The 25,972-nt window shown below is 36.6% G+C and overlaps 1 protein-coding gene across 2 annotated transcripts in view; it reads left to right on the forward strand.

Moving 5' to 3' along the window:
- Positions 1-25,972, forward strand: part of AR (androgen receptor) — a 206,626-nt gene that overhangs the window by 101,924 nt on the left and 78,730 nt on the right. For both annotated transcript variants that reach the window (XM_032329947.1, XM_032329948.1), the window contains one exon: positions 20,091-20,242. In XM_032329947.1, the coding sequence (XP_032185838.1) occupies positions 20,091-20,242 (152 nt within the window). The remainder of the gene's footprint in view (positions 1-20,090; positions 20,243-25,972) is intronic.

Below are 25,972 nucleotides of genomic sequence, written 5' to 3' on the forward strand. Positions count from 1 at the left end.
GTATGGTATGAGTGATGGCTCTTCTTCCTCCCTTCATGACAGAAGATGAGGATTAGTGTGTGTGTATGTGTATGTGTTGGGGGAAGGAGTGATTTTTGTAGCATGTGAAATATAACCTGTCTTGGAATATAAGGAAGTCTTCAACAATGTTAAAGTGAAGACTTCCATAAAACTACTTTTTCATAAAAACAACAAACATACTAGCAGAAATTATGAAAACCAGTTTCTCCAGAACTCTGGAAAGCAAACAAAGTCTAGCAACAATCTGAAGTTCACTTATTCAGGAAAAATGACTATATGTTCTCTGATTAAATAGAAGTAATTAGAAATCAATAGCAGAAGGAAATGTGTGAAATTCACAAATGTGTAGTAGTAAATAACACACCCCTAAATAAACAGTGAATCAAAGAAGAAATCAAAGGAGAAATGAGAAAATTCTTGAGCTGAATAATAGCAAAAATATAATACATCAAAACCTATGAGATACAGATAAGTTAAATCAGTACTTAAGGGGAAATTTATAGCTATAAATGCCTAAGACTGTAGTCTGAATGTGTTCCCCTTGTAAATCTTAATGCCCAGTGTAATGGTATTAGGAAGTGCAGCCTTTGGGGGTCACTTAGATCATGAGGTGGCACCCTCATGAATGTGATTTGTACTTTTATAAAAGTAAGTGATTAGAGTTTGCTTGCCTTTCGGCCATGTGAGGATATAAGGAGAAGTCTGCATAGTGGAAGAGGGCCCTCACACAATGCTGACTCCCTGATCTCAGACTTCCTTCCTCTAGAACCATGAGAAATAAATTTCTATTGTTTATAGGTCACCCAGACTGTGGTATATTGTTGTACTAGCCAGAACAGAATAAGACACCTATATTAATTAAGAAGAAAAATCTCACATCAATAACTTAACTGTTCATGTTAAAAAAAACAAAATAAAAACAAAATTATTTAAGAAGAATTAATTAATCTAATTATTTAAAAATTAATTAAGATGAAAAATCTCACATCAATAACTTAACTGTTCATGTTTGTTATAAAAACAAAAATAGCAGGAATAAATATTAATAAAGATTAGTGGGGAGACAAATTAGAGGATAAGAAGAAACAATGGAATCAATGAAATCAAGAGTTACTTTTTTGAAAAGATCAACAAAATTGACAAACCACTAGAATAAGAAAAAAAGACTTACATCACAAAACCAGCAATGCAAGTGCGGCTATCACTAGCTACCTTAAAACAATAATACAGGATTAAAGGGCTTCTCAAATTAAGATGGCAGAGTAGTAGGGGGACGCTGAAGATACCTGGTCCTTTGAATATAGCTACCTCAACATTCAACTATTTTGAACAACTAAGAAGATAATCTGAGGATTAAGAAAAGAATCTGCAAGTTGGAGTGAGAGAACATGACAGATGTAAGGCTTATCTTCACAAACAAATCAAAGTACACCCACTTAAAGGTCCAAACACTCATTGCTACAAGCAAAGAGGAACTCAATAGAGGAAGGGCCACTGGGAAAGAGCAGCCAAAACACAACAGCAGAGTGTATACAACATATACCAAAAACACTTCCTGAGGTTTTGGTGGTGGTTGTAGTTGTAGTTGTTGTTATTGCTGCTTATGCTTTTTTGTTTTTCTTTCCTCCTTTCTTCCTGGAAAAAATGAATAGAAGGAGAAACTCTCCCCAAAGTAAAGAACAGGAAAAAATACTCACTACCAGGGATATAATTACTACAGAATTAAGTAAAATATCTGAACTGGAATTTAAAATGATTATAAAGATACTAGCTAGGCTTGGGGCGGGAGGGGAAACGTAGAAGACACAAGAGAATCCCTTACTATAGAAATAGAAGAATTAAAATCTAACCAGGACAAAATTAAAAATGTTATTACTAAAATGCAGTGGAAAAAATTGAGGCTTTAACAGTGAGGATAAATCAGGCAGAAGAGTCAGTGATACAGAAGACAACATGATGGAGAATAAGGAAGCCAGAAAGAAGAGAAAAAGAAAACTATTGAATCATGACAGGAAACTTTGAGAAATCAGCAATTCAATAAATAAAGTGAAATGATATCCGAATAATAGAGGTCTTGGGAGAAAGGGCCACAAGGTTTATTTGAACAAATTATACCTGAAAAATTCCCTAGTCTGGGGAAGGAAACAGGCATAAAGTCCAGGAGGAAAAAACAAACAAAAAGCCTTGAAATCAATAAAAATAGGTCAATACTTTGGCATATAACAGTGAAACTTGCAAATTTCAAAAATAAAGAGAAGATCCTGAAAGCAACTTGGTACAAGAGGTCCTTAACCTACACAAGGATAGACACATAAGGCTGGCAGCAGACATATTCACAGAGGCCTGGCAGGCCAGAAAAGACTGGCATGATATATTTAATATGTGAAATGGGAAAAATATTCAACCAAGGATACTGTATCCATCAAGGATGTAATTCAGAACAGAAGGAGAAATAATTTCCAAAACAAACAAAAAAACTAAAGGAATTCATGAACACTAAACCAGGGGATCCTTTGAATGAAGAGAGAGCCCAAAAGTAATAAAGACCAGAAAGGCACAGAGACGGTCTACAGGAACAGTGAATTTACAGGTAATACAATGTCACTAACTTTATATCCTCCAATAATTACTCTGAATGTGAATAGACTAAATGCTCTAATCAAAAGACATAGGGTATCATATTGGATTTAAGAAAAAAAGACATTCATATTCTGCTTACAAGAGACTCATTTTAGACCAAAAGACACCAGCAGATTGAAAATGAGGGATTGGAGAGGCATCATCATGCCAATGGACATCAAAAGAAAGTTGGAGTAGCCATTCTTGTAACAGACCAACTAGATTTTAAAATAAAGATCATGAGTGTGATGCATAAACAATGAATCTTGTGACACTGGAAAAATAAAGTAAAAAAAAGATCATAAGAGATGAAGGATACTATATATCATAATAAAAGGGTCTAGCCAACAAGAAGATCTAACAATTGTGAATATGTATGCCCCTAACTTGGGAGCAGCCAAGTATATAAACCAATTAATAACAAAATAAAGAAACTCATTGATAATAATACAATAATAGTAAATGACATTAACATCCCACTTACAACAATGGACACATCATTGAGACAGATCAAGAAGGAAATGAGAGTTTGAATGACACACTGGACCAGATGGAATTCATAGATATATTCAGCATGTTTCATCCTAAAGCAGCAGAATACCCAATCTTCTCAAGTGTACATAGAAGATTCTCCAGAATGGATCACATACTGGGTCACAAATCAGATCTCACCCAGTTTAAAAATATTGCGATTATTGCATGCATATTTTTAGACCACAGTGCTTTCTTTTTAAAAAGGTTTTGTTTATTTATTTGAGAGAGAGAGTGAGTGAGAGAGAAAGAGAGCGAGCGAGCTAGCACATGATTGGGGGAGAAGGGGCAGAGGCAGAGGGAAAAGCAGACTGCCGGCTGAGCAGGGAACCCAACTTGGGGCTCAGTCCCAGGAAACTGAGATTATGACCTGAGCCAAAAGCAGAAGCTTAATCAACTGAGGCACCCCAGACCATAATGCTTTAAAACTTAAAGTCAACTATAAGAAAAAAATTGGAAGGGACACAAATACATGGAGGTTAATGAGCATCCTACTAAAGAATGAATGGGTCAACCGAGAAATTAAAGAAGAATTTAAAAAAATACATGGAAGCAAATGAAAATTAAAACACAGTATTTCAGAACCTTTTGGATGGGACAAAGGTGGTCAGTCCTAAGAGGGAAGTATATAGCAATGCAAGTTTTTCTCAAGAAACAAGTATGCAACCTAAACTTACACCTAAGGTAGCTGGTAAAAGAAGAGGGGTAAAAGAAAACCAACAACAACCCTAAATCCAGCAGGAGGAGAGAAATAATAAAGATTAGAGCAGAAATAGAAGCAAAACAAAACAAAACAACCACACACACACACACACACACACACACACACACACACACACAGACGCAAAAACAAAACAAAAAAACAATGGTAGAACAGATCAGTGTAACTAGGAAATGGTTCATTTAAAAGAATTAATAAGATTGATAAACCCCTAACCAGACCAATCGAAAAGAAAACAGAAAGGACCCAAATAAATAAAACCATGAATGAAAGAGGAGAGATCACAACCATCCTTGAAGAAATAAAAACAATTATAAGACAATATTATGAGCAATTATATGCCGACAAATTAGGCAATTTAGAGAAATGGATGCATTCCTAGAAACTTATAAACTACCAAAACTGAAACAGGAAGAAATAGGAAATCTGAACAGACACATAACCAGCAAAGAAATTGAACCAGTAATCAAAAATCTCTCAACAAAATGTCCAGGGCCAGATGGCCTCCCAGCAGAATTCTTCCAAACATTTAAAGAATTATTACCTACTGTTCTGAAACTGTTTTGAAAAAGAGAAATGGAGGGAGAACTTCCAAACTCATTCTATGAGGCCAGCATTACCTTGATCCCAAAACGAGGCAAGGACCCCACCAAAAAGGAAAATTAGAGACCAATATTCTTACCAAGATACTAGCTAATAGGATCCAGCAGTACATCAAAAGTGTTATTCATCATGATGAAGTGGGATTTCTTCCTGGGTTGCAAGGGTGGTTCAATATCCACAAACCAATCAATGTGATACACCACATTAATAAAATAAAGGACAAGAACCATATGATCCTCTCAATAGAAGCAGAAAGAGCACTTGATAAAATATGGCATCTTTTCTTGATAAAAAAACTCTGCAGTATAGGGATACAGGGACCATGCATCAATATCATGAAAGCCATATAGAAAAACCCACAGTGAATATCATCTTCAGCAGGGAAACACTGAGAGCTTTCCCCTAAGGTCAGGCTCACATCAGGGATGTCCATTCTCACAACTGTTGTTCAACAAAGTGCTGGAAGTCCTAGCCTAGCCTAGTAATCAAACTCTCATTCTTTGCAGACAACATGATATTCTATGTAGAAAACCCACAAGATTCCACCACAAAATTGCTAGAACTGGTAGAGGAATTGAGCAAAGTCACAGGATATAAAATCAATGCAGAGAAATCAGGTGCATTTCTATACACTAATAATGAGGCAGAATAAGAAGAAATCAAGAAATCCATCCCATTTATTGCACCAAAAATTGGAAAATACCTAGGAATAAACTTAATTAAAGAGGTATAATATCTGTACTCTGAAAACTACAGAATACTTATGAAAGAAATTGAGGAAGATACAAAGAAATGGAGAAAACATCCCCTGTTCATGAATTGGAAGAACAAATATTTTTAAACTGTCTATGCTACCCAAAGCTATCTACACATTCAGTGCAATCCCTGTCAATATATTATCTATATTTTTCACAGAGCTAGAACAAACAATCCTAAAATATATGTGGCACCAGAAAAGACCCTGAATAGCCAAAGGAATGTTGAAAAAGAAAACCAAAGCTGGAAATATCATAATTCTGGACTTTAAGCTGTATTAAAAAGCTGTAATCATCAAGACAGTATGCTACTGGCAAAACGAAAGACACATAGATCAATGGAACAAAAAAGAGAGCCCAGATATGGACCTACAACTATATGATCCACTAATTTTTGACAAAGCAGGAAAGAATATCAAGTGGAAAAAAGACATTCTTTTCAACAAATATGTTGGGAAAATTGGGCAGCTACATGCAGAAGAATGAAACTGGACCACTTTCTTACACCATACATAAAAGTAAACTCAAAACAAATGAAAGACTAAAATGTGAGACAAGAATCCATTAAACTCCTAGAGGAGAACACAGACAGAAACTTCTTTGACCTCAGATGCAACAACTTCTTGCTAGACATGTTTCCAGAAGCAAGGAAATGAAAGTAAAAATGAACTATTGCGACTTCTTCAAGATAAAATGCTTCTGCACAGCAAAGGAAGTAGTCAACAAAACTAAAAGGCAACTTATGGAATGGGAAAAGATATTTGCAAATGTCTATCAAATAAAGGGCTAATATCCAAAATCTATAAAGAACTTATTAAAATCAATACCCCCAAAAAACAAAAAATCAAGAACTGAGCAGAAGACATGAACAGATATTTCTCCAGAGAAGACATACAGATGGCCAATAGACACATGAAAAAATGTTCCACATCACATGGCATCAGGGAAATACAAATCAAAACCACGATGAGATAGCCATACCACCACACCAGTCAGAATGGCTAAAGACCTTGCGCTATATATATACAATGGCATATTATGCAGCCATCACACGAATAAAATTTTGCCACTTGCAATGATGTGGATGGAATTAGATGGTATTATACAAAACAGAATAAGTCAGAGAAAAACAAATACTGTATGGTTTCTCTAATATATGGAATTAAAGAAAAAATATAGGCGAACATTGGGGAAGGGAAGGAAAAATAAAATAAGAGGAAAACAGAGGGAGGCAAACCATAAGAGACCCTTAACTATATAGGGAACCAACTGAAGATTTCTGGAGGGAGAGGTGGAGGGGGATGGCGTAACTGGGTGATGGGCATTAAGGAGGGCACTTGATGTAATGACCACTGGTTGTTGTATGCAACTGATGAATCGCTGAATTTTACCTCTGAAACTAATAATACAGTAATATGTTTCAGAGGTAGAATTCAGCTGAAACTAACACTACCGTAATATGTTCACATGTTGTAATGAGCACTGGGTGTTATACACTGCATCAAAATCTGTATAGTGTACTGTATAGTGACTAACATAACATAATAAAAATACTGTAATATGTTAATTTAAATTTTATAAATTTTAAAAAGGATTTAAAAAGGATTAAAGGATTTGATTTAAAAATTTAAAAAGGATTAAAATTTAATAAAAGGATTTTAAATTTTATAAATTTAAGAAAGGATGAATAATGCATACCAACAGATTAATATCCCAGATGAAATGGGAACTAGACAGAAGACACAAACTACACAAACTATCTAAACTAACTTGAGAAGAAATAGAAAATCTGAATATTTCTATGACAAGTAAAGAGAGTAAATAAAACATTAGTTCACTATATTAGTAATACAATAAAGAAACTTCCTATACCATCTGCCACCATACAATGCTATTACAATACAATAATACAATAATATCCTAAATAATCCATAATAAACTATTAATATCATTAACTATATCCTTATGTTGTACCCTTTTTTTTCCAGTGACTTATTCATTCCCTTACTGAAAGCCTGTAGGTAGCTGCACTTATGGTGACCATAGCATAATGTATGAACTTTTAGAATCATTATGTTGGATATGTAAAGTGAATGTAACATTGTGTGTCAACTATACTAAAAAACAAAAACAAAACAAAAAAAGCCAAAATGAACAAACAAAACCACAGGGTCAGAAAGGACCAGTATATTATGAATAGCTCAGACTTTGGATGGAGGATACCAGGACACTCGGTACCTCCACTTTCATCCTTAGAATGGAAATAATTATAGTATCTGCTTCTACCAGGGCACCAGAACTTACACAGATAAGTAAATATTACCTTCCAAATTCAAAAAAGAGAAAGAAAGAAAGAGAGAGAAAGAAGAAAGGGGAAGGGGGGAAGGGAAAGAGAAAGGGAAATGGAAACAGAAATGGAAAGAAAAAAGAAAAGAAAAGAAAACTTACTACCAAAGGAAGCTCAAATCTATTTGTCTTCACTGGTGAATTCCATCAAACATTTACAGAAGAATTAGTATCAAATTAGTAGAAGATTAGTATCAATCCTTTACAAATTCTTCCAAACAATAAAAGAGGTGAAAACATTTCCCAACTAATTCTGTGAAGACAGTGTTACCCAATAACAAAACTAAAGTTATCACATGAAAAGAAAACTACTTTTGAATATTAATAAGAAAAAAATTAAACGAAATACCAAACCAAATCCAGCAACAAATAAAAAAGATTATAATTACCAAGGTGGATTTTTCTCAATAATGTAAATTTGAGATGTATCTCAAGAAAGTAAGATTGGCTTAACTGCTGAAAATCACTTACTTAATATATTATACTGTGTTTAAGAGGATAAAGACCCCATGATCATCTCAATAGATGTAGGGAAAAATAGGCAAAAAATCTAACATTTTTTCACAATTAAAACATTCAACAACAGGAATAGGAGAAAACATACTCAAACTGAAAATGTATGTCTATGAAGAAATCACAACTAACATCATACTTGAGTGAAAGAATATGAACTTTTCCAATAATTGGGAACAAGATAAGGAGGTCTGCTCTCACCATTTCTGTGCACCATTGTACTGGAGTTTTTACTCAGGTCAATCAGACAAAAAAAACATAAAAGGCATCTATACTGGAAGGAAGAAGTAAAGATGTCTTTATGCACAGATGATATAATCTTATATATTGAAAATCTTAAGGAATCTATAATAAACTATCAGAGCTAATTAATTCAGCAAAGTTGCAGAATACAAGATTGATGTGCTGAAATTAATTGTATTTCTGTATATTAGCAAGGAGTAATTTGAAAGTGATAGAGCAGTTCATTCATAATATCAAATATAATGAAACCAATAAATTTTGCAAAAGAAGTGTAAGACTTCTACAGTTAAACCTGTGAAACATTGTGGAATAATAAACTATAAATAAATGGAAAATCATTCCATTTTCATTGATCATAAGCTTTTATATTATTAAGATGACAATACTCCCCATAGAATCAAGGCAATCCTTCTCAAAATTCCAGCTGGCTTCTAAGCAGAAATTGAAATGTTGACTATAAAATTCATACTGAAAACCTGGAATAGCCAAAACACATGAAAGGATTCTTAACATGACTTATCATCAGGGAAATACAAATGAAAACCACAATGAGATATCATCTTACACCTGTCAGAATGGCTAAAATAAAAAACACAAGAAACAGCAAGTTTTGGCAAGGATGTGGAGAAAAAGGAGCTTTTGTGCACTGTTGGTAGGAATGCAAACTGGTGCAGCCACTCTGAAATATAGTACGGAGGTTCCTCAAAAAGTTAAAAAGACAGCTACCCTGCCATCCAGCAACTGCACCTCTGGGTATTTGCCCAAAGATTAAAAAAGATTAACTCAAAGGGATACATGCAACCTTATGTTTATTGAAGTATTATTTACAATAGTCAAGATATGGAAGCAACACAACTGTCCATCCACAGATGAATAGATGAGGAAGATTGGTAGATATCTATTGATATCTATCTATGCAATCCGTCTATTACTCAGCCATAAAAAACACTGAAATCTTTCCATTTGCAATATGGATGGACCTAGAAGGTATAATGCTGAGTAAAATAAATCAGCCAGAGAAAACAAAATACCATATGATTTCACTCATATGTGGAATTTAAGAAACAAAACAAATGAACAAAAGAAAAAGAGAAACAAAAAAAGAAAACAGACTTTTAGCTATAGAGAAGATACACGACTACCAGAGAGGAGGTGGTTGGGGGATTGGGTGAAATAGGTGAAGGGAATTAAGAGTACGCTTATTGTGATGAGCACTGACTAATATATAGAACTGCTGAATCACTATAGTGTACACCTGAAACTAATATAACACTGTATGTTAATTATACTGGAATTTTAAAAATAAATAATTAACAATGAAACAAAAACCAAAATAGTCTTGAGATAGAATAATAAAGTTGGAGGATCTACACTTCCTGATTCCAAACCTTACTAAAGGTTACAGCAATCAGGACTGTGAGGTATTGGCATAAGTGATACATAGGAAAATGAAATACACTTGAGAGGCCCCAAGTAAACACTTACATTATGATTAACTGATTTTTTAAAGATTTTATTTATTTATTTATTTGACAGAGAGAAAGAGATAGCGAGAGAGGAAACACAAGCAAGGGGAGTGGGAGAGGGAGCCCAATGCAGGGCTGGATCCCAGAACCCAGACATCATGGCCTGAGTCAAAGGCAGGTGCCCTGGTTAATTGATTTTCAACAATGATGCCATGATCATTCAATGGGAGAAAGAATAGTATTTCCAACAAATAGGACAACTAGATATTCACATGCAAAGAAGTGAAGTTGGACCACTTCTTGTTTTATTGTTTGTTTCAAGTTTTTATTTAAATTCTAGTCAGTAAACATGAAGCTTAATATTGGCTTCAGCAGTAGAATTTAGTGATTCATCACTTACATATAACACCCAGTGCTCATCACAACATATGCCTTCTTTAATACCCATCATCCTTTTAGCCCATCCTCCACCCACCTCCCATCCAGCAACCCTCAGTTTGTTCTCTGTAGTTAAGAGTCTCATATTTTGCTTCCCTCTCTTCGTTCTTCCTTCCCCTATGATCATGTTTTGTTTCTTAAATTCCACATATGAGTGAAATCATATGCTACCACTTCTTTATACCATGTACAGAAATTATCTCAATATATTATGTACCTAAATGCTGGAACCAAGACATTAAGCCTCAAAGAAAATATAGAGTAAATCTTTGTGACCATATGTTAGGCTAGGGTTTCTTAGTTTATAACACCAAAGGCACAGCAACATCAGAAAGAAAAGTGATAAATGAGACTTAATCAAATTTTAAAACATTTGTGCTACAAATGATACCATCAAGAAAGTAAAACTACAACCCACAGAATGAGAAAAGACATTTGTGAGTCATATATCTGATAAACATATTGAATCTAAAATATATAAAGAACTCTTAGAATTCAATGATAAAAGGGCAAATAACCCAATTTTAAAATGTGCAAAATTTTTGGATAGACATTTCTTCAAAGAAGATGTGCAAATTAAAAATGCTCAACACCATTACTCATTAGAGAAATGCAAATCAAGACCAAAATATGATACCACTTCACACTCACTAAGATGACTAGTAAAAGAGACAAATAGCTTGGATGTGAAGAAATTAGAGCCATTATAAAATTGATGGTAAAAATGTGAAATGGTGCAGCCACTTTGGAAACTAACCTGGAAGTTCATGAAAGTGTTACCACTTGAAATTTTATATATGACTTGTATATCAATATTCATTGGAGCATTATTCATAATAGCCAAAGTGAAAGAAATTCAGAAGTCCCCCAACTGATGAATGGGTAAACAAAGAGTGGTATATCCATGCAATGGAATATTACACAGAAATAACAAATGAAACAATGATACATGCTACAATGTGGATGAATCTTAAAAACATGCTACACGTGAGCATTGAGTGTTATACACAACTAAAGAATTTTTGAACACTACATCAAAAACTAATGAGGGGCGCCTGGGTGGATTAGAGGGTTAAGCCTCTGCCTTCGGCTCAGGTCATGATCCCAGAGTCCTGGGATCCAGCCCCACATCAGGCTCTCTGCTCAGCAGGGAGCCTGCTTCCCCCTCTCTCTGCCTGCCTCTCTGCCTACTCATGATCTCTGTCAAATAAATAATATCTTTAAAAAAAAAAACTAATGATATACTATATGTTGCCTAATTGAACATAAAAAAAATTATGCTAAATGAAAGAAGCAAGTCACAAAAGATTGTATTGTATAACATCATTTATATTGAAAGCCCATAAAGGGCAAATCTTTACATAGCGTAATCTTCTCCAGTTCTATCCATGTTGATGTAAAAGTTGGGTATTCATCCTTTCTGATGGCTGAGTAATATTCCATTGTATGTATGAACTACATCTTCTTTATCCATTCTTCTGTTGAAAGACATCTTGGCTCCTTCCACAGTTTGGCTATTGTGGACATTGCTGCTATGAACATTGGGGTATATGTGGCCCTTCTTTTCATTACATCTGTATCTTTGGAGTAAATACCCAGTAGTGCAATTGCAGGGTCATATGGGAGTTCCAGTTTTAATTTTTTGAGGAATCTCACACTATTTTCCAAAGTGGCTGCACCAGCTTGCATTCCCACCAATAGTGTAAGAAGGTTCCCCCTTTCTCCATATCCTCTCCAACACTTGTTTACTGTCTTATTAATTTTGGCCATTCTGACTGGCATAAGGTAGTATCTCAATGTGTTTTTGATTTGAATCTCCCTGATGGCTAGTGGTGATGAACATTTTTTCATGTTTCTATTAGCTATTTGTATGTCTTCTTCAGATAACTGTCTGTTCATGTCTTCTGCCCATTTTTTGACTTGATTATCTGGTTTTTTATGGTGTTGAGTTGGAGAAGTTCTTTATAGATCTCGGATATCAGCCCTTTGTCTGTACTGTCATTTGCAAATATCTTCTCTCATTCCATGGGTTGTCTAAGTGAATGAAATAAGTCAAGCAGAGAAAGTCAATTATCATGTGATTTCACTTATTTGTGGAACATAAGTAATGGCATGGAAAACATTAGGAGAAAGAAGGGAAAAATGAAGGTGGGGGTGAGTCGGAGGGGGAGGTGGATCATGGGAGACTATGACTCCAGACAATAAACTGGGGATTTTAGAGGGTAAGGGGTGGGGGATGAGTTATCCCAGTGATGGGTATTGAGAAGGGGGCACGTGTTGCATGGAGCACTAGTTGTTATATGCAAACAATGAATCATGAAACGCTACATCAAAAACTAATGATATACTGCATGGTGACTAATAAGATAATAAAAATACATAAATACATGCAAACATACATACATAAAGTGTTAGTCTATTCTATTTTTTTTAAAGGGCAAATCTTTAGAGACAGAAAGTAAATTAGAGTCTGAGAGAAGGAAGGAATGGGGAGTGACTGTTCATGAGTATGGAGTTTCTTTTTGGGGTGATGAAAATATTATAGAATTAGTTTGTGGAAATAGATGTGAATATGACAAAATAGGTCAATTTTATGGTATGTGAATAATATATCAATGAACTTATAAAAACCTAACTAAATTAAACCTAGGTTATAAAATAAGTATCCTATGGCCTTGGCAATTTAGAATAGTAGGAGAATAAGGATTTGGGTGGAAATAATGGCAGGTGTGAATTCTGGCTTTGCCACTTACTAGCCATATGAACTCAGAAGTTATTTACCTTATCTAATTTCCAGTTTGCATTATCTTCAAAGAGTAATGATACCTACCTCACAGCTAGCTTTTTAGAACCCAGTTCTTCTCCCATGTCTCCTTCCTACCACTTTCTTGTTTGATTATTACAATAATGGTCATTTGCTAAGCACTGTGCCAGCAACAGTGTGGATGGCTTAACCTCCAAAATCTCACTGAATCCTGGTAGCATTATTGTGAATTTTATATTTCTATATCCGTTTTACACATGAAGAAATTGAAGCCAAATGATTTGTTCAAGGTCATTCTGTTAGAAAGTGGCAAAGATGGGCATGAAAACCAAATCTTCTACCTATATATCTTTCCACTTCAATAAGGCATTACTAAAGAGAATTGTAGACCTGTGAAGTAAAGTCATGCAGCATTTTTTTAATTTTAATTTTTTAATTTACATTTTAGTTAGCATAAAGTGTGATATTGTTTCTTAGAGTAGAATTCAGTGATTCATCACTAACATATAACACTCAGTGTCCAACACAACAAATGGCCTCTTAAGTACCCATTATACATCTAGGCCATTCCCCACCCACTGCCCTCCATCCACCCTCAGTTCTCTATCATTAAGACCCTTTTAAGGACTTGTTTTCTTCTTTCCTTTTGTTCTTTCCTCACTTCCCATATGTTCAGCTGTTTTCTTTCTTAAATTCCGCATATGAGTGAGATCATATGGTATTTGTCTTTCTCTGACTGACTTATTTCACTTAGCATTACACTCTCTAGCTCCATCCATGTTGTTGCAAATGGCGAGATTTCATTCTTTTTGATGGCTGAGTAATATTCTATTTTATATGTTTATAACATTTTCTTTATCCATTCATCAATTGATTAACATTTGTGTTCTCTCCATAGTTTAGCTATTGTTGATAATGCTGCTATAAACATCAGGGCTCATGTACCTCTTTGAATCTATACTCTTGTATCATTTAGGTAAATACCTAGTAGTGCACTTGCTGGGTCACAGGGTAGATGTATTTTTAACTTTTTAAGGAACATCCATATTGTTCTTCAGTTTGCATTCCCACCAACAGTGCAAGAGGATTCCCTTTCCTCCACACCCTTTCGACACCTGTTGTTTCTTATGTTGTTAATTTTAACCATTCTGACAGGTATGAGGTTGTATCTCATCATAGTTTTGATTTGTATTTCACTGGTGTTGAATGATCCCAAGGATCTTTTCATGTGTCTGTTAGCCATCTGGATGTCTTCTTTGGAAAATATCTCTTCATGTCTTCTGCCCATTTCTTAACTGGATTATTTGTTTCTGGGGCGTTGAGTTTGATAAGTTCTTTATAGATTTTGGATACCAACTCTTTATTTGATAAAAATTTTCAAGAATCTTCTCCCATTTTGTAGGCTGCCCTTTAGTTTTGTTGATTGTTTCCTTTGCTGTGCAGAAGCGTTTTATCTTGATAAAGTCCCAGTAGTTCATTTTTGCTTTTATTTCCCTTGCCTCCAGAGACATGTCTAGTAAGAAGTTGTTATGGCCAGGATCAAAGAGGTTTCTGCCTGTGTTCTTCCCTAGAATTTTAATAGTTTCCTGTCTCTCATTTAGGTCTTTCATCCGTTTTGAATTTATTTTTGTGTATGGTGAAAGAAAGTGGTCCAGTTTCATTCTCTTGCATGTGGGTGTCCATGTGGCTGAGTCCCCCAGGCTCCTTAGTCAGGTAGTACTTTTAAAAGAAAACGTGACTGGGGACACCTGGGTGGCTCAGTCAGTTAAGCGTCTGCCTTAGGTTCAGGTCATGATCCAGCAGTCCTGGGATCAAGCCCACATTGGGCTCCCCACTCAGAAGTGAGCCTGCTTCCCGCCCTCCCTCTGAAACTCCCTCCACTCATGCTCTATCTCTCTTCTCTTTTCTCTCTCTTTCTCTCTCTCTCTCTCTCACACATACCTGGATAAATAAAAAATCTTAAAGAAAAAGAAAGAAAACCTGACTGTCCACTTGGACAGTCATCAAATTTCAAATCTCAGGCTTGCAGAGGGAAAAGAAGCTACAAGTCTTACATTGTTACTCTGTCAATTTCTCCACTGAAATAACCCTTGTTCCCATGAAGAAATAGGCACAAAAGTGGGAGAAGATAATTAATTTTTATGAATTTTTATCTTAAAATTTATGTACAGTTGTCATTATATTCCACAATGTGATTAAGAAAAAATATTTTAAGTTACTAAACATCAGGAAAAATATGATACTTTTGTGTTTTTTGTTTGTTGTTGTTTTATTATTTTTTGTTAAGTTTTTAAAAATTTTTAATTTTTTTTCTGTGTTCCAAGATTCATTGTTTATGTACCACACCCAGTGGTCCATGCAATATGTGTCCTCCTTAATACCCACCACCAGGCTCACCCAACCCCCAACACCCTCCCCTCTAAAACCCTCAACTTGTTTCTCAGTGTTCACAGTCTCTCACAGTTTGCTTTTTTAAAGATGTTTAGTGGTTTTCTAAATTTCTTCTTGTTCAAAAAGTGTAGAGATAAGTATGAAAAGATACATGTTTACACATCTAGCCTTTTTTCCCTTTTCTCTCCACTTATATTTACCTTTTTCTAAATACATTGTATAGGCAAAAAAGATGATTTTTTTTAAAAATTTAAGGATATTAGAGATTTCTCCCCCTTTTTATGGTAAGGCAAATGGTAAAGGCAACCTGTACTATAATGCAGCTATCATGTACTAGGCACAGGAGGAAGGGCTTAAAAATTTAATGTAATTCTCACAAAAGCCCTTTAGGTTAGAAAATATCCCCAGTCTCCAGATTAGAGTTCAAAGCCCTGCTGAGTTGACATTTATCTACCAGACAAGGAAAATTAGTCTGTGACTTTTGCATTTCACCTTGGTTCCAAAGTCTTTGCGGAACTTGCTTAAGGTAGTAAGACCCTTTAATGTATTTTCAAGTCTGAGAGACAGACAGACTGAGATGATAGCTAGGGGCTAAAGATTTCTGGGCCCAATTTCCCCATAGTTGAGCTGGCATTTATAATGTCACTAGTAATCCACTTTTATTTAATTAATTGTGAAACTGTTGAAGAAAAGCAAGTCATATTCTGGTTTGGGAAACTTCCATTTTCTATGGCAGCACTGTTAAGACTCGTGACACTGAATGTCCTGCATAGGGATAATAAATGAGCGTGTAACCCAGGGGAGGCAAGAAGAAATGTAAATGCTGCATGCAAATTCTGAACTTACTTGTTCTCAAAGCAAACCTCTGCTGGTCTTGCACTTAGTATGTTATTTAGGAAGATGTTAAAACTTCTCAGGTTGTTATTTTTTCTTTCACTATGTGCTATTATAGCCATACAAGGCATGCATGTACCATATAAGTTAGTCATACAGCATAATAATAAAATGAACACTCAAGAGCCTGGTTAAAAAATAAGAACATTAAAACCAGTTTTTGTTTGTTTGTTTACTGCTCTAACTCCAGGACCTAGAATCATGCCTGGTATGTGGTAGACAATAAATATTTTTGAATGAATTCATAAATCAACTTGTATCCTCCTTTCTTAGATCATTAACCGCAGTCTCCCCATAGAAATAACTGTTATCCTATATTGCAGATTTATTATTACCTTGTGTGTATATGTTATTTCATATATATATGCATATACATACGTATATATGTGTGTCTATGTATGTATGTGTGTGTGTGTGTATACACACACACACACACACACACATATTCCCAAATTATATATTGTTTACTTTTGCCTGTTTTTGGACATGTATGTAGTAGAATCATATAATATGTAGGCTGTTGTAATTTATGTCTTTTATGCAATATTTGCTGGTGAGATTCACCTACATGTACCTGTATTCTCTTCCTTGTCACTGCTGTGTTGTGTTTTATTGAGTGAGTGTGCTGTAGTTTAGCCTTTCTCCTCTTAGTGGATGCTTATCATTTTTGCCTTTATGAATAAATCTGCTATGACCATTTCTATACATGCTTCCTGGTACAAATGTGTATGAGTTTCTCGGGGATATAAACCTGAGATAGGGACTCTGGTCGTAATTTTCGTTTCCAATGCCCAAAGGTCAACCCATGAGGCAGAACTGAAATGTGCCTTTTGTCCACACTAGGTCAGGGTCAGTAAGAATGCTGTCCAAAAATATTTTTCCAGAAAAAGGAGGGGTAGGTAGGCAGAGACCAGCTAGCCTGGAGAGTTTAAAAGACATCTCAGGCCTTTAGTCAAAATGGCTTGTAATTAGGAAATGTTCAGATTCTAAAATTGTCTTTATTATTTCTCTTCTTCTTCCTCCTCTTTTATAGTTATTTTTTAAATAGTGCATTTTATTAAACTTATATCTAATAAAATATCGATGACTTTCTTCAGTCTTTAAGTATTGACTATAAATTTGATTAGATTATTTCGAACAATTTGAACTGTATTTTAAAATAAGACGAAAATGTATGTTCCTTAAAGGCTATTTTCAAAAAAACATCTTATTTATGCAGGTTTCCATATTGTATATCTAATATTTATTTTCCAGTCATATGATAAAAATTAGTCTTTATCATTATCATCTCATTTACCCCTATATACTTTTATAACTTTCAAAAAAAATTCCTGTCTTTGAGGTGCTTCCTTATCTGCAGTAATCTGTACTCTGCTTTATTATATTATCTACTATGTTATTTTATAGTTTCTTACTTCCCATCTGTCTTCTCTACTAGATAATAGGTTTCTTAGAGGAAGTATGTAATGTATTGATTGTCACAATATCCCCAGCATCAAGCCCTTTGTTTGGTTCATAGGACTAGGTGCTAGGAGTTGAGTTAATCTATCTCATTTCAACCTTCAATTTTATAACATAGTTATTCATGAGTTGTGAATCAGCCCTTTGAAGTCAGACTTACCTAGGATGGAATCTGGCATTTCCAGTTATGAGACGAGTGATCTTGAACATGTTCAATTTTACTGAACATCAGCTTCCTCTCCTATGATATAGAGATGATACAGAGCTACCTGGCATGGTTTTGGGGGGAGATTAAATGAGATGATATATATGAAATGGCCTGGCACATAAAGTATCTAAATACATTTTTTTAGTTTATTTGAATGTCTTGCATTAGTTCCAGAAATTAAAAAAAAAAAGGGGGGGAAAGGATGAAGACATCTACAAAAATAAAAACAAAAAACTTCTGCTTCTCCTTGTTTTGTGAATGAGAATGGGAATACAATTTTTTACCCAAGGAAATGACATTTTTAGACAAAGGAATGATGCTTTTAACATTTGGCCCATTTATATATGGAAAGTGAGCTATTTGCCTGTGGAATTTGTGGTCCTGCTAGTCTTGTTTTGGTGGACAAACTCCTGCTGGCTTTCCAAAGTCAGGTTAAGAAAGGGAGAGCCTATGGTGAGGTGGTGGGGGTGGGGATATAGGCCACCATAGCCAGCTGCTGGGTTTGCATATCAGCTAAACATTTTGAGTGGTTTCTGTTGTACTTGGGACTTGAATAAAGGCTGATATTTGTGTCTTAGAGGTAAAGTGCTAAATTTTCCTTGCTTTTGCCCTGCCAGGGCTGATCCGTGTTTATTAAGGAGAGGATAACATTTCATGCTTTTTTTGATTCTGATGACTATGCTGAGCATGATAATCAAAAAGCCATGTGTAGAAAGTGAGAGAGTGGCAGGAAGATGATAAGGTAATGGAAACTGTATTGGATTTGCAGCCAAATATCCTGGACTTGTTGTCAAATCATTTTGGGGTTCACCTCTCTGAATCTTTCTTCATATGATGTAATGAAAGAAAAAATATTTGTCAGAGTTGTTTTGAAGTGTAGAAATTATCCAACACAGCAAATAGGCTGCTATTAAGGCTTTCTTTCCTTCTTTTCCTTTCCTTTCCTTTCCTTTATAAAGAAGAAGTGCTCATAAAAAATATGGTTAGATTCCTGTAGATGAGAATATGGACAATTACCATCTACCTTAGGCAGATTAACCCAGGAGGTCATTTGAATTTTGTTCAATGTTTAGACATAGGACATAGGAGAGAAAAAAATTGACCTTTGCCTAGAAGAACCATGTTTCATTTGTTTAATCTTGAATTAATTACTACGGGAGACTCAGAATTACACTTCTATTAAAGCTTCAGGATTGGCTTTCTGACCCTCTCCTTCACATCCACCTGAAAGGACTCAGACACAGATCTTCTTAAGACATAGGAAGTTTAGATTAGGTGATCCCTGAAGCTCCATCCTAGCCTAAGGACCCTATGAGTATTTTAATGGCCAAGTGTTGAGATGGTAGCCTGAGAAATTTCCAGCATTACTGTGTATCACTTCCCAACAAGAGCCTCAGGCATAAAGGATTCTGCTACTTTATGTTGTAGAATGAAGAGGAGGGGATGTTCATGTGATCTACAGAGATGGCTAAAGAAAGTGAAGGAATTGGGGTGGGGGGAGAACAAATCAGACCAGAATGATAATACAAATCATGATCCCTCACTTGTGTACTCATTTTAAAGGATTTTTATCCTTTATACAATTTATACTGCCACTTAGAATAGTAGTTCGGTAGGATGGGCAATGTTATTGACAGGTGAGAGTGAGGCTCAGAGAGCTAGAGAAAAGCATACCAAACTGTTTTGTTTAGACATTTTTTGCCTTCGATCTCCCTTTGGATAAGGTAAGGTCATAGAGCTGGGTTCAGACCATTTAACTGCTCTGAAATTGTTGCCAGAACCACCCTAAGTTAGATACTTTAACCTCAGGTTTCTGTCTTCATCCTTCCCTCATGTAAACTTAGCCCATGAGACTGGCTGACCCCAGAGAACTTGAATTCCTTAGCAGGGTTCCAAAAGGTTCTGTCCACATGACAAGACACCCTACAAACATCATCCCTAGAGGAACCAGAAAAAAAATCAGCTTCATACTGATCCAATTAAGTAAGGAATAATTTTATTTCATAAAAGTTAATAATTTACACATGTAGCTTGCTCCTGAAGACCTCAGACTTCTATCCTCTTATCTCTGCCAACCACTGACAATTATTGCATTGTTTCTCATGTGTCTTTTCAGTTTGGAGACTGCCAGAGATCATGTTCTACCCATTGACTATTACTTTCCACCCCAGAAGACCTGCCTGATTTGCGGCGATGAAGCTTCTGGCTGTCACTATGGAGCTCTCACTTGTGGAAGCTGCAAAGTCTTCTTTAAAAGGGCTGCTGAAGGTAAAGGGACTTGCACACTCACATCTTTTTCCCTTTCTCCTTTATCTTATATAGAGAGACACCAGTCTTCCTGAGCCCAGGATTTTATCGTCTCAGAGACAAAGTCACTGGCAGGACCCTCTCAAAGAACCTAAGAACGTAAAGAAGAAAGTTTTTATATTTGCTTATCCCCTGGCTTTGGCAACCTTGGTAGAACAGCCAATGTAGTCAATAAGTGATCCTACCTGGTGTTTAGAGCTTGGGGTGGTCCTAAGAATGGAAGAAAATCAATGATTTGAAAAGTTGTAATTTCTTCCCTGCTTGTGTTTCATTCTGCTGTGTAGTGAGGGGATAAAATGTCTTTATTAGAGAAGTTAGAAGTGGAGAAACCCCAACTGAGTCCCCACCTATTCTCTGTAGTGTGTATGGGACTGTTCCTTCACAAAGTCTTCTCGTCCTCAGCCTCAGAAAGGAAGTGTTCTTGCTGTTCAGGGACCATCGGTCTGTGCACCTGCTCCCTCCTGCTACTGCCTCCTTGTGCCCTCTTTGCATTAGTAGCCCCCAAGTAAATAAAGATCGAGAATGACAAAATACTCTTATTCTTTCCATAGATCCTACAATAAGAACTATCATTTCTAGACCTCCCATGTATGCTAGTGATTCCTTCCTTCGCAATCAACCTGGCATCAAATCTCCTACTCATCCACTCCATCCTCTAATAAGGGCTTCTTTTCTCAATAGGACACTGATAAGCAGCCCCTAGACAGATCTATTCTGCTCTGGGGGGCAAACCCTGTTGTCAAACACCAGCATCTACTCCTATATCTACTTTCCACAAGGGAAATACTCCCTGACAAAGTCTTTCCTACCCGCTCCTGGCCTAGACTTGTTGAGTTCCAAGTCAGAACCAAAACAGCATTTCCTTAGTTAAGGACAAAAAACCCTGTGTACACGCATAAAAGTGGCAGGTATATAAGCCACACTTTTCACCAGAAATGTAAGGGCATCCCTCAGAGGATAACAGAAGCAACAGGGAGTTCTTGGCATCTGGAGAAAAGGTGCAAAACAGGTGTCCTTTTCTGGTTTTCCCATTGACAACCAACTGGAATGGTGATTGCTTTTTCTTTATTTTAGACGGGTGGCAGTAATAGCTATAAAACAGAAAATTGTTATTTTGTTTTCTTCCAGTCCCCAAAGCAACAAGGAGACAGCCAGCTTTTAGTATTACTGAAAACATGGTGCATGTTCCTTCCATACCCCCAAGTGGCCTATAGCTGCTGCACAAACTGAGCTAGTATAAGGTCCAGGGCCCCAGTACTGTCCCTAGGCAGTTTAGAAAGAGACACAGAGATCAGTTCCTGCCTTTCTTTTTTTTTTAAGATTTTATTTATTTGACAGAGAGAGATGACAAGTAGGCAGAGAGAGGGGAGGAAGAAGGCTCCCTGTGGAGCAGAGAGCCCGATGCGGGGCTCGATCCCAGAACACTGGGATCATAACCTGAGCCGAAGGCAGAGGCTTTAACCCACTGAGCCACACAGTTCCTGCCCTTCTTAATAGTACTTACAGAAAGATGCCTGTCAGAGAAGAAAGTGAGGAACAGTCTGAACACATTAGATCACTCTCAGTTTCCCCAGTGAGAATCTGTTTCCTCCCTTTCCCCCATCATCCAGTAGGTCCTGCCTATAGAGCAGAGAATAAACCAGAGCACTCATCTAGAGATAGTGTGTCAGTAAGCCCAAGCAACACAGGAAGAGCAGCCATATCAGTTGGGGAAAGAGTTCAAGTAAGCAACTGAGAAAGCAAATTGAATAGTCAGATAGATTAGGTTGTATTTAATGTTGCCTCTGGGTTTTACAAATCTGCGTCACAATACTGTTGTTTTTGGAAAACAGGGAAAGTGATCAAACATAATGTAAAAGGGAATATTTTGCTGTCATAACATATTCCACATGGGAGCTTTCTTCAGAAGTTGGGGCTGAAGAAGGGAGAAAGGCAGAATGGCAGCTGGCAGAGCTGCACGATGGTGTGGATCTTGGGCTATTTGAGAATAAGGAAGCGGAAAGTGATAATCACTCAACTTAAAGAATACTTGGAAATTCAGCAAGATCTCAAAATGCTCTAGACCTTAGAATCACTCAAGTTAGGGAAACCTGGTAATATTTTCTTTGAGAAAATGAGCCTCTGTGAGCTCAGGGGGCCAAATATCCTTGACTGCTTGAAATATGAAAAGTCACAAATGGATTGCTTAGGAATCTACAAAGCCTCTTGTTTCCTTTGGAATATGAACCCCAGGTTCCGGTCCTGAAGCCTTTGAGGGATAAGAGAAGGTGGTTTACACACACAAACACACACACCCCAAGCAAATAAAAAAAAGTGTTTTCTTTCTTCTTCCATCTGTAAAGTTTGTTGGCTGGAGTTTACTGCTGTCATTATCTCTATTTGAAGGCAAGGGATTGTCTTATTATCCACCGAGAACATTTATTGATTTGTTTTTTCCCCCCATTTTTACAATGTGTCCTTATCACCCCAGAGGCCTTTATGAAAGTGATCCTGAATCTGCCTTGTTGAAACTTGGAATTCCACCTGTCTTGGAGAGAGTGGGAACACAAATCTTTCTTTTCCTCATTTGTTTGTTGTTGTCAGTTAAGTCAGACTTATTCAGAGTGTTGATTACCACTTTATTCATGGTTTCAAAAATCTCTGGACTGGGCACAGGTACAAGACTTAAAAGCCTGGCACATCAGACAGAAATCCATTTCTAGCTTTGGTAGTTCATAAAGCATGAGGCTTTAATGCTGTCATTGGTGCAAGGCTCAGCACAGAGTCAATTGTAATCTAGCCAGATTTTCCTATAGAGGAGTAGGAAGAAGAGGGAGCCTCATATTTTCTCATTGTCAGTAATTCTGGGAGTTTGGGGTGAGGATTAGGCTAGTCATGGAGGTATCTGCATATTTTGATATTTAAAAAAATAATGATGTTAAGCCATGGGGATAAAATCACTAAAATCTGGTTGAGGAAAACTCTGTGTGTGTGTGTGTGTGTGTGTGTGTGTGTGTGTCTGGGTCTGGGTGTGTACATACATGCTCGTGCAGTTGGAGGATGTTCTGTGGGCTAGAAACAGGCATGAGGAGAATCAGCTAGTTGATGGGGTGATGGGATGACCAGGGAAGTGACAGGGGAAGGCATATTGAATGCCATCTAAAAGGCCAGGAAATCAAAGGAAGGTGATGCCTGTGCACACCAATAGAGTGGCTCAGAGGGGTTTTAGTTGTCTGGATTTGAATAATTAATTTTCCTTTTTGGACTTCAATTTTCTCTGTCTATAAGATAAGGGATGTAAGTTAGGGTTTTTTTTTTTTTTTTGCTTGTTTGTTTGTTTTTAAGAGAGAGTGAGCATGAGTGGGGTGGGTGGGGTAGAGGAAAAGGAAGAGAGAGAGAATCCCAAGTATGCTTCATGCTCAGTGTGGAGCCTGATGTCAGGCTCAATTTCATGACCAGGAGATGGTGACCTGAGCCAAAATCAAGAGTTGGATGCTTAATAGACTGAGTCACCCAGACGCCCCTAGATATTTTTTAAAAATATTTTATTTATTTATTTGACAGACAGAGATCACAAGTAGGCAGAAAGGCAGGCAGAGAGAGAGAGAGAGAGAGGAGGAAACAGGCTCTCTGTTAAGCAGGGTGCCCAATGCGGGGCTTGATTCCAGGACCCTGGGATCATGACCTGAGCTAAAGGCAGAGGCTTTAACCCACTCAGCCACCCAGGCACCCCACCCCTAGATATTTTTCATATGCCTTTCCAGTTTTGACTTTTTATGATGGCTCTACAAATTACATACATTATCACTGCCAAAACTATTACATCAACAAACAAACATGCGTTTCTATGTATATGCACTTTTCGTTTTGCCTTCCTAACAGGTGGTGAGCCCTAGCTCCCATTCTTTTAAAAATCAATTTTCAGATGAGGTTAGAGCCGGTTAAGAAAGTGCACTGTGGACGGGCTAGGTTAAAATTCAGGACTCTGAGATTCCGCCTTCCCCCAGCATTGTGACCATAGTTGGATAACTTCCCTTTCTTTTCCATTTTCTCATCTGGAAAATCAAGACATAAATCCCCATGTCCACCACATCATGTTTCAAAGAGGGTTAATTAGTTCATCATGTGCACTATGTGCTCAAGAATTTACTATTTTTCAGACATTTTCTAGTAAAACACTGGAGATTGTGCATCCATTTGTTTTGTACACATGGAGTGCTGTTTGGTACACATCATAAAATTGAAACTGTAGTTTACATTCTGGACTCAAAGAATTATACCATTGTCACTGATGTTTACAATATGTCCCAATTTAGTATTCTTGGCAAATTTTATAAAAGTATGGCTTTGATTCCCTCTCTCACCCCAGGTTTTTGTGAGGGAAGAAATGTAAGTGAACCCTCATTGAACTCTTTCTGTCCTTCAAATCCACTCTTTACCACCTCAACTCATGTGGAATTAAATATTACTCCTCGTTTGGAGTCATGCACAGAGTTTTTTGTGCCTTTCAGTGTCCTCTTCACTCCCTGGCTTTTTGAGTAACATTTCCCAGGGGCAAATTAACTATGCTAGGAGGATCTGCTTGCAGCTTCAACAGAGCCTTGATCAGGTACCTTTGGCCAAGGAATTGACTGATCCTGTTGCACTAATCCTAGATAACTTTTCACAAAGTTCCTCTTACCTTTTATCTTTCTCAGGTTTTTCTAAATGTCAAAGCCAGAATTTATATCAGAGGATCAGCCAAATTTTTCTATAAAGGACCAGGTAGTAAATATTTTAGGTTTTGTGGGCCATATGGTCTCTGACTTGACTACTTAACTCTGCTTTTGTAGCCTGGGAACAGCCCTAGACAATACTAAGCTAATGGGTGTTGCTGTATTACAGTAAAACTTTATGGACACAGAAATTTGAATTTCATTTAATTTCCCATGCCATTCAGTATATTTTTCTTTTGATCTTTTTCAGCCATTTAAAATCTAAAGATCATTCTCAGCTCTTGAGCCACACAGAAACAAGTGGCACACTGGATTTGGCTTGTGAACTCTAGTTTTTGACTCCTGCTTTGGATGGTCACTCCTGTGCTTGCAAATCTACAGAGTAAATTTCACTCTTTCCAGCTTCTGGTATTTTAGTAACTCTCTAGATTATCTGATTTTCAACATTCTTCTGAGTGGCCAGAGTTTGCATGTCTTGTTTGTCCTGAATGCCGATCTAGTGGTCTCTAGGTCTTGAACACTTTTTTAGAAAAGCCAGGAAAAAAAGTAAATTAATACAGAAATGCTAGAAGAGGACACATTTTTCCTAATGATCTAGTAGCTCATTCCCCTTTATAATACCCATAACTTGAAAATATTTCATATGGCTCCTAGACTTTTGCACTGTAAACATATGGATAACTATGAAATACATACGAATGAGTTTTGCTCCATGCCACCTAAAACCCAAGTGGTAACGAAGACGGACATTGGGGACTATCTGATACTAAGTGGTGTAGAAAAACTCTGTCTGGTAGAAAGTAGGCCCCAGGTGGTCAGCTGAATTATGGATCTGCCATATATTTCCCCATAATTCTTTGCCTTTACACATTTCTGGCTTAATTCTGGTTGTCCCCATAACAAGACCAGACAACAGGCCTTCAGAATAAATAATTTAGCTCTGTAACACACTGCAGTTGATATTTATTCAAGTCTTGATAGTGCCCAGTTTGGGAGC

The sequence above is a fragment of the Mustela erminea genome, chromosome X, assembly GCF_009829155.1.
Source record: "Mustela erminea isolate mMusErm1 chromosome X, mMusErm1.Pri, whole genome shotgun sequence".
NCBI lineage: Eukaryota > Metazoa > Chordata > Mammalia > Carnivora > Mustelidae > Mustela > Mustela erminea.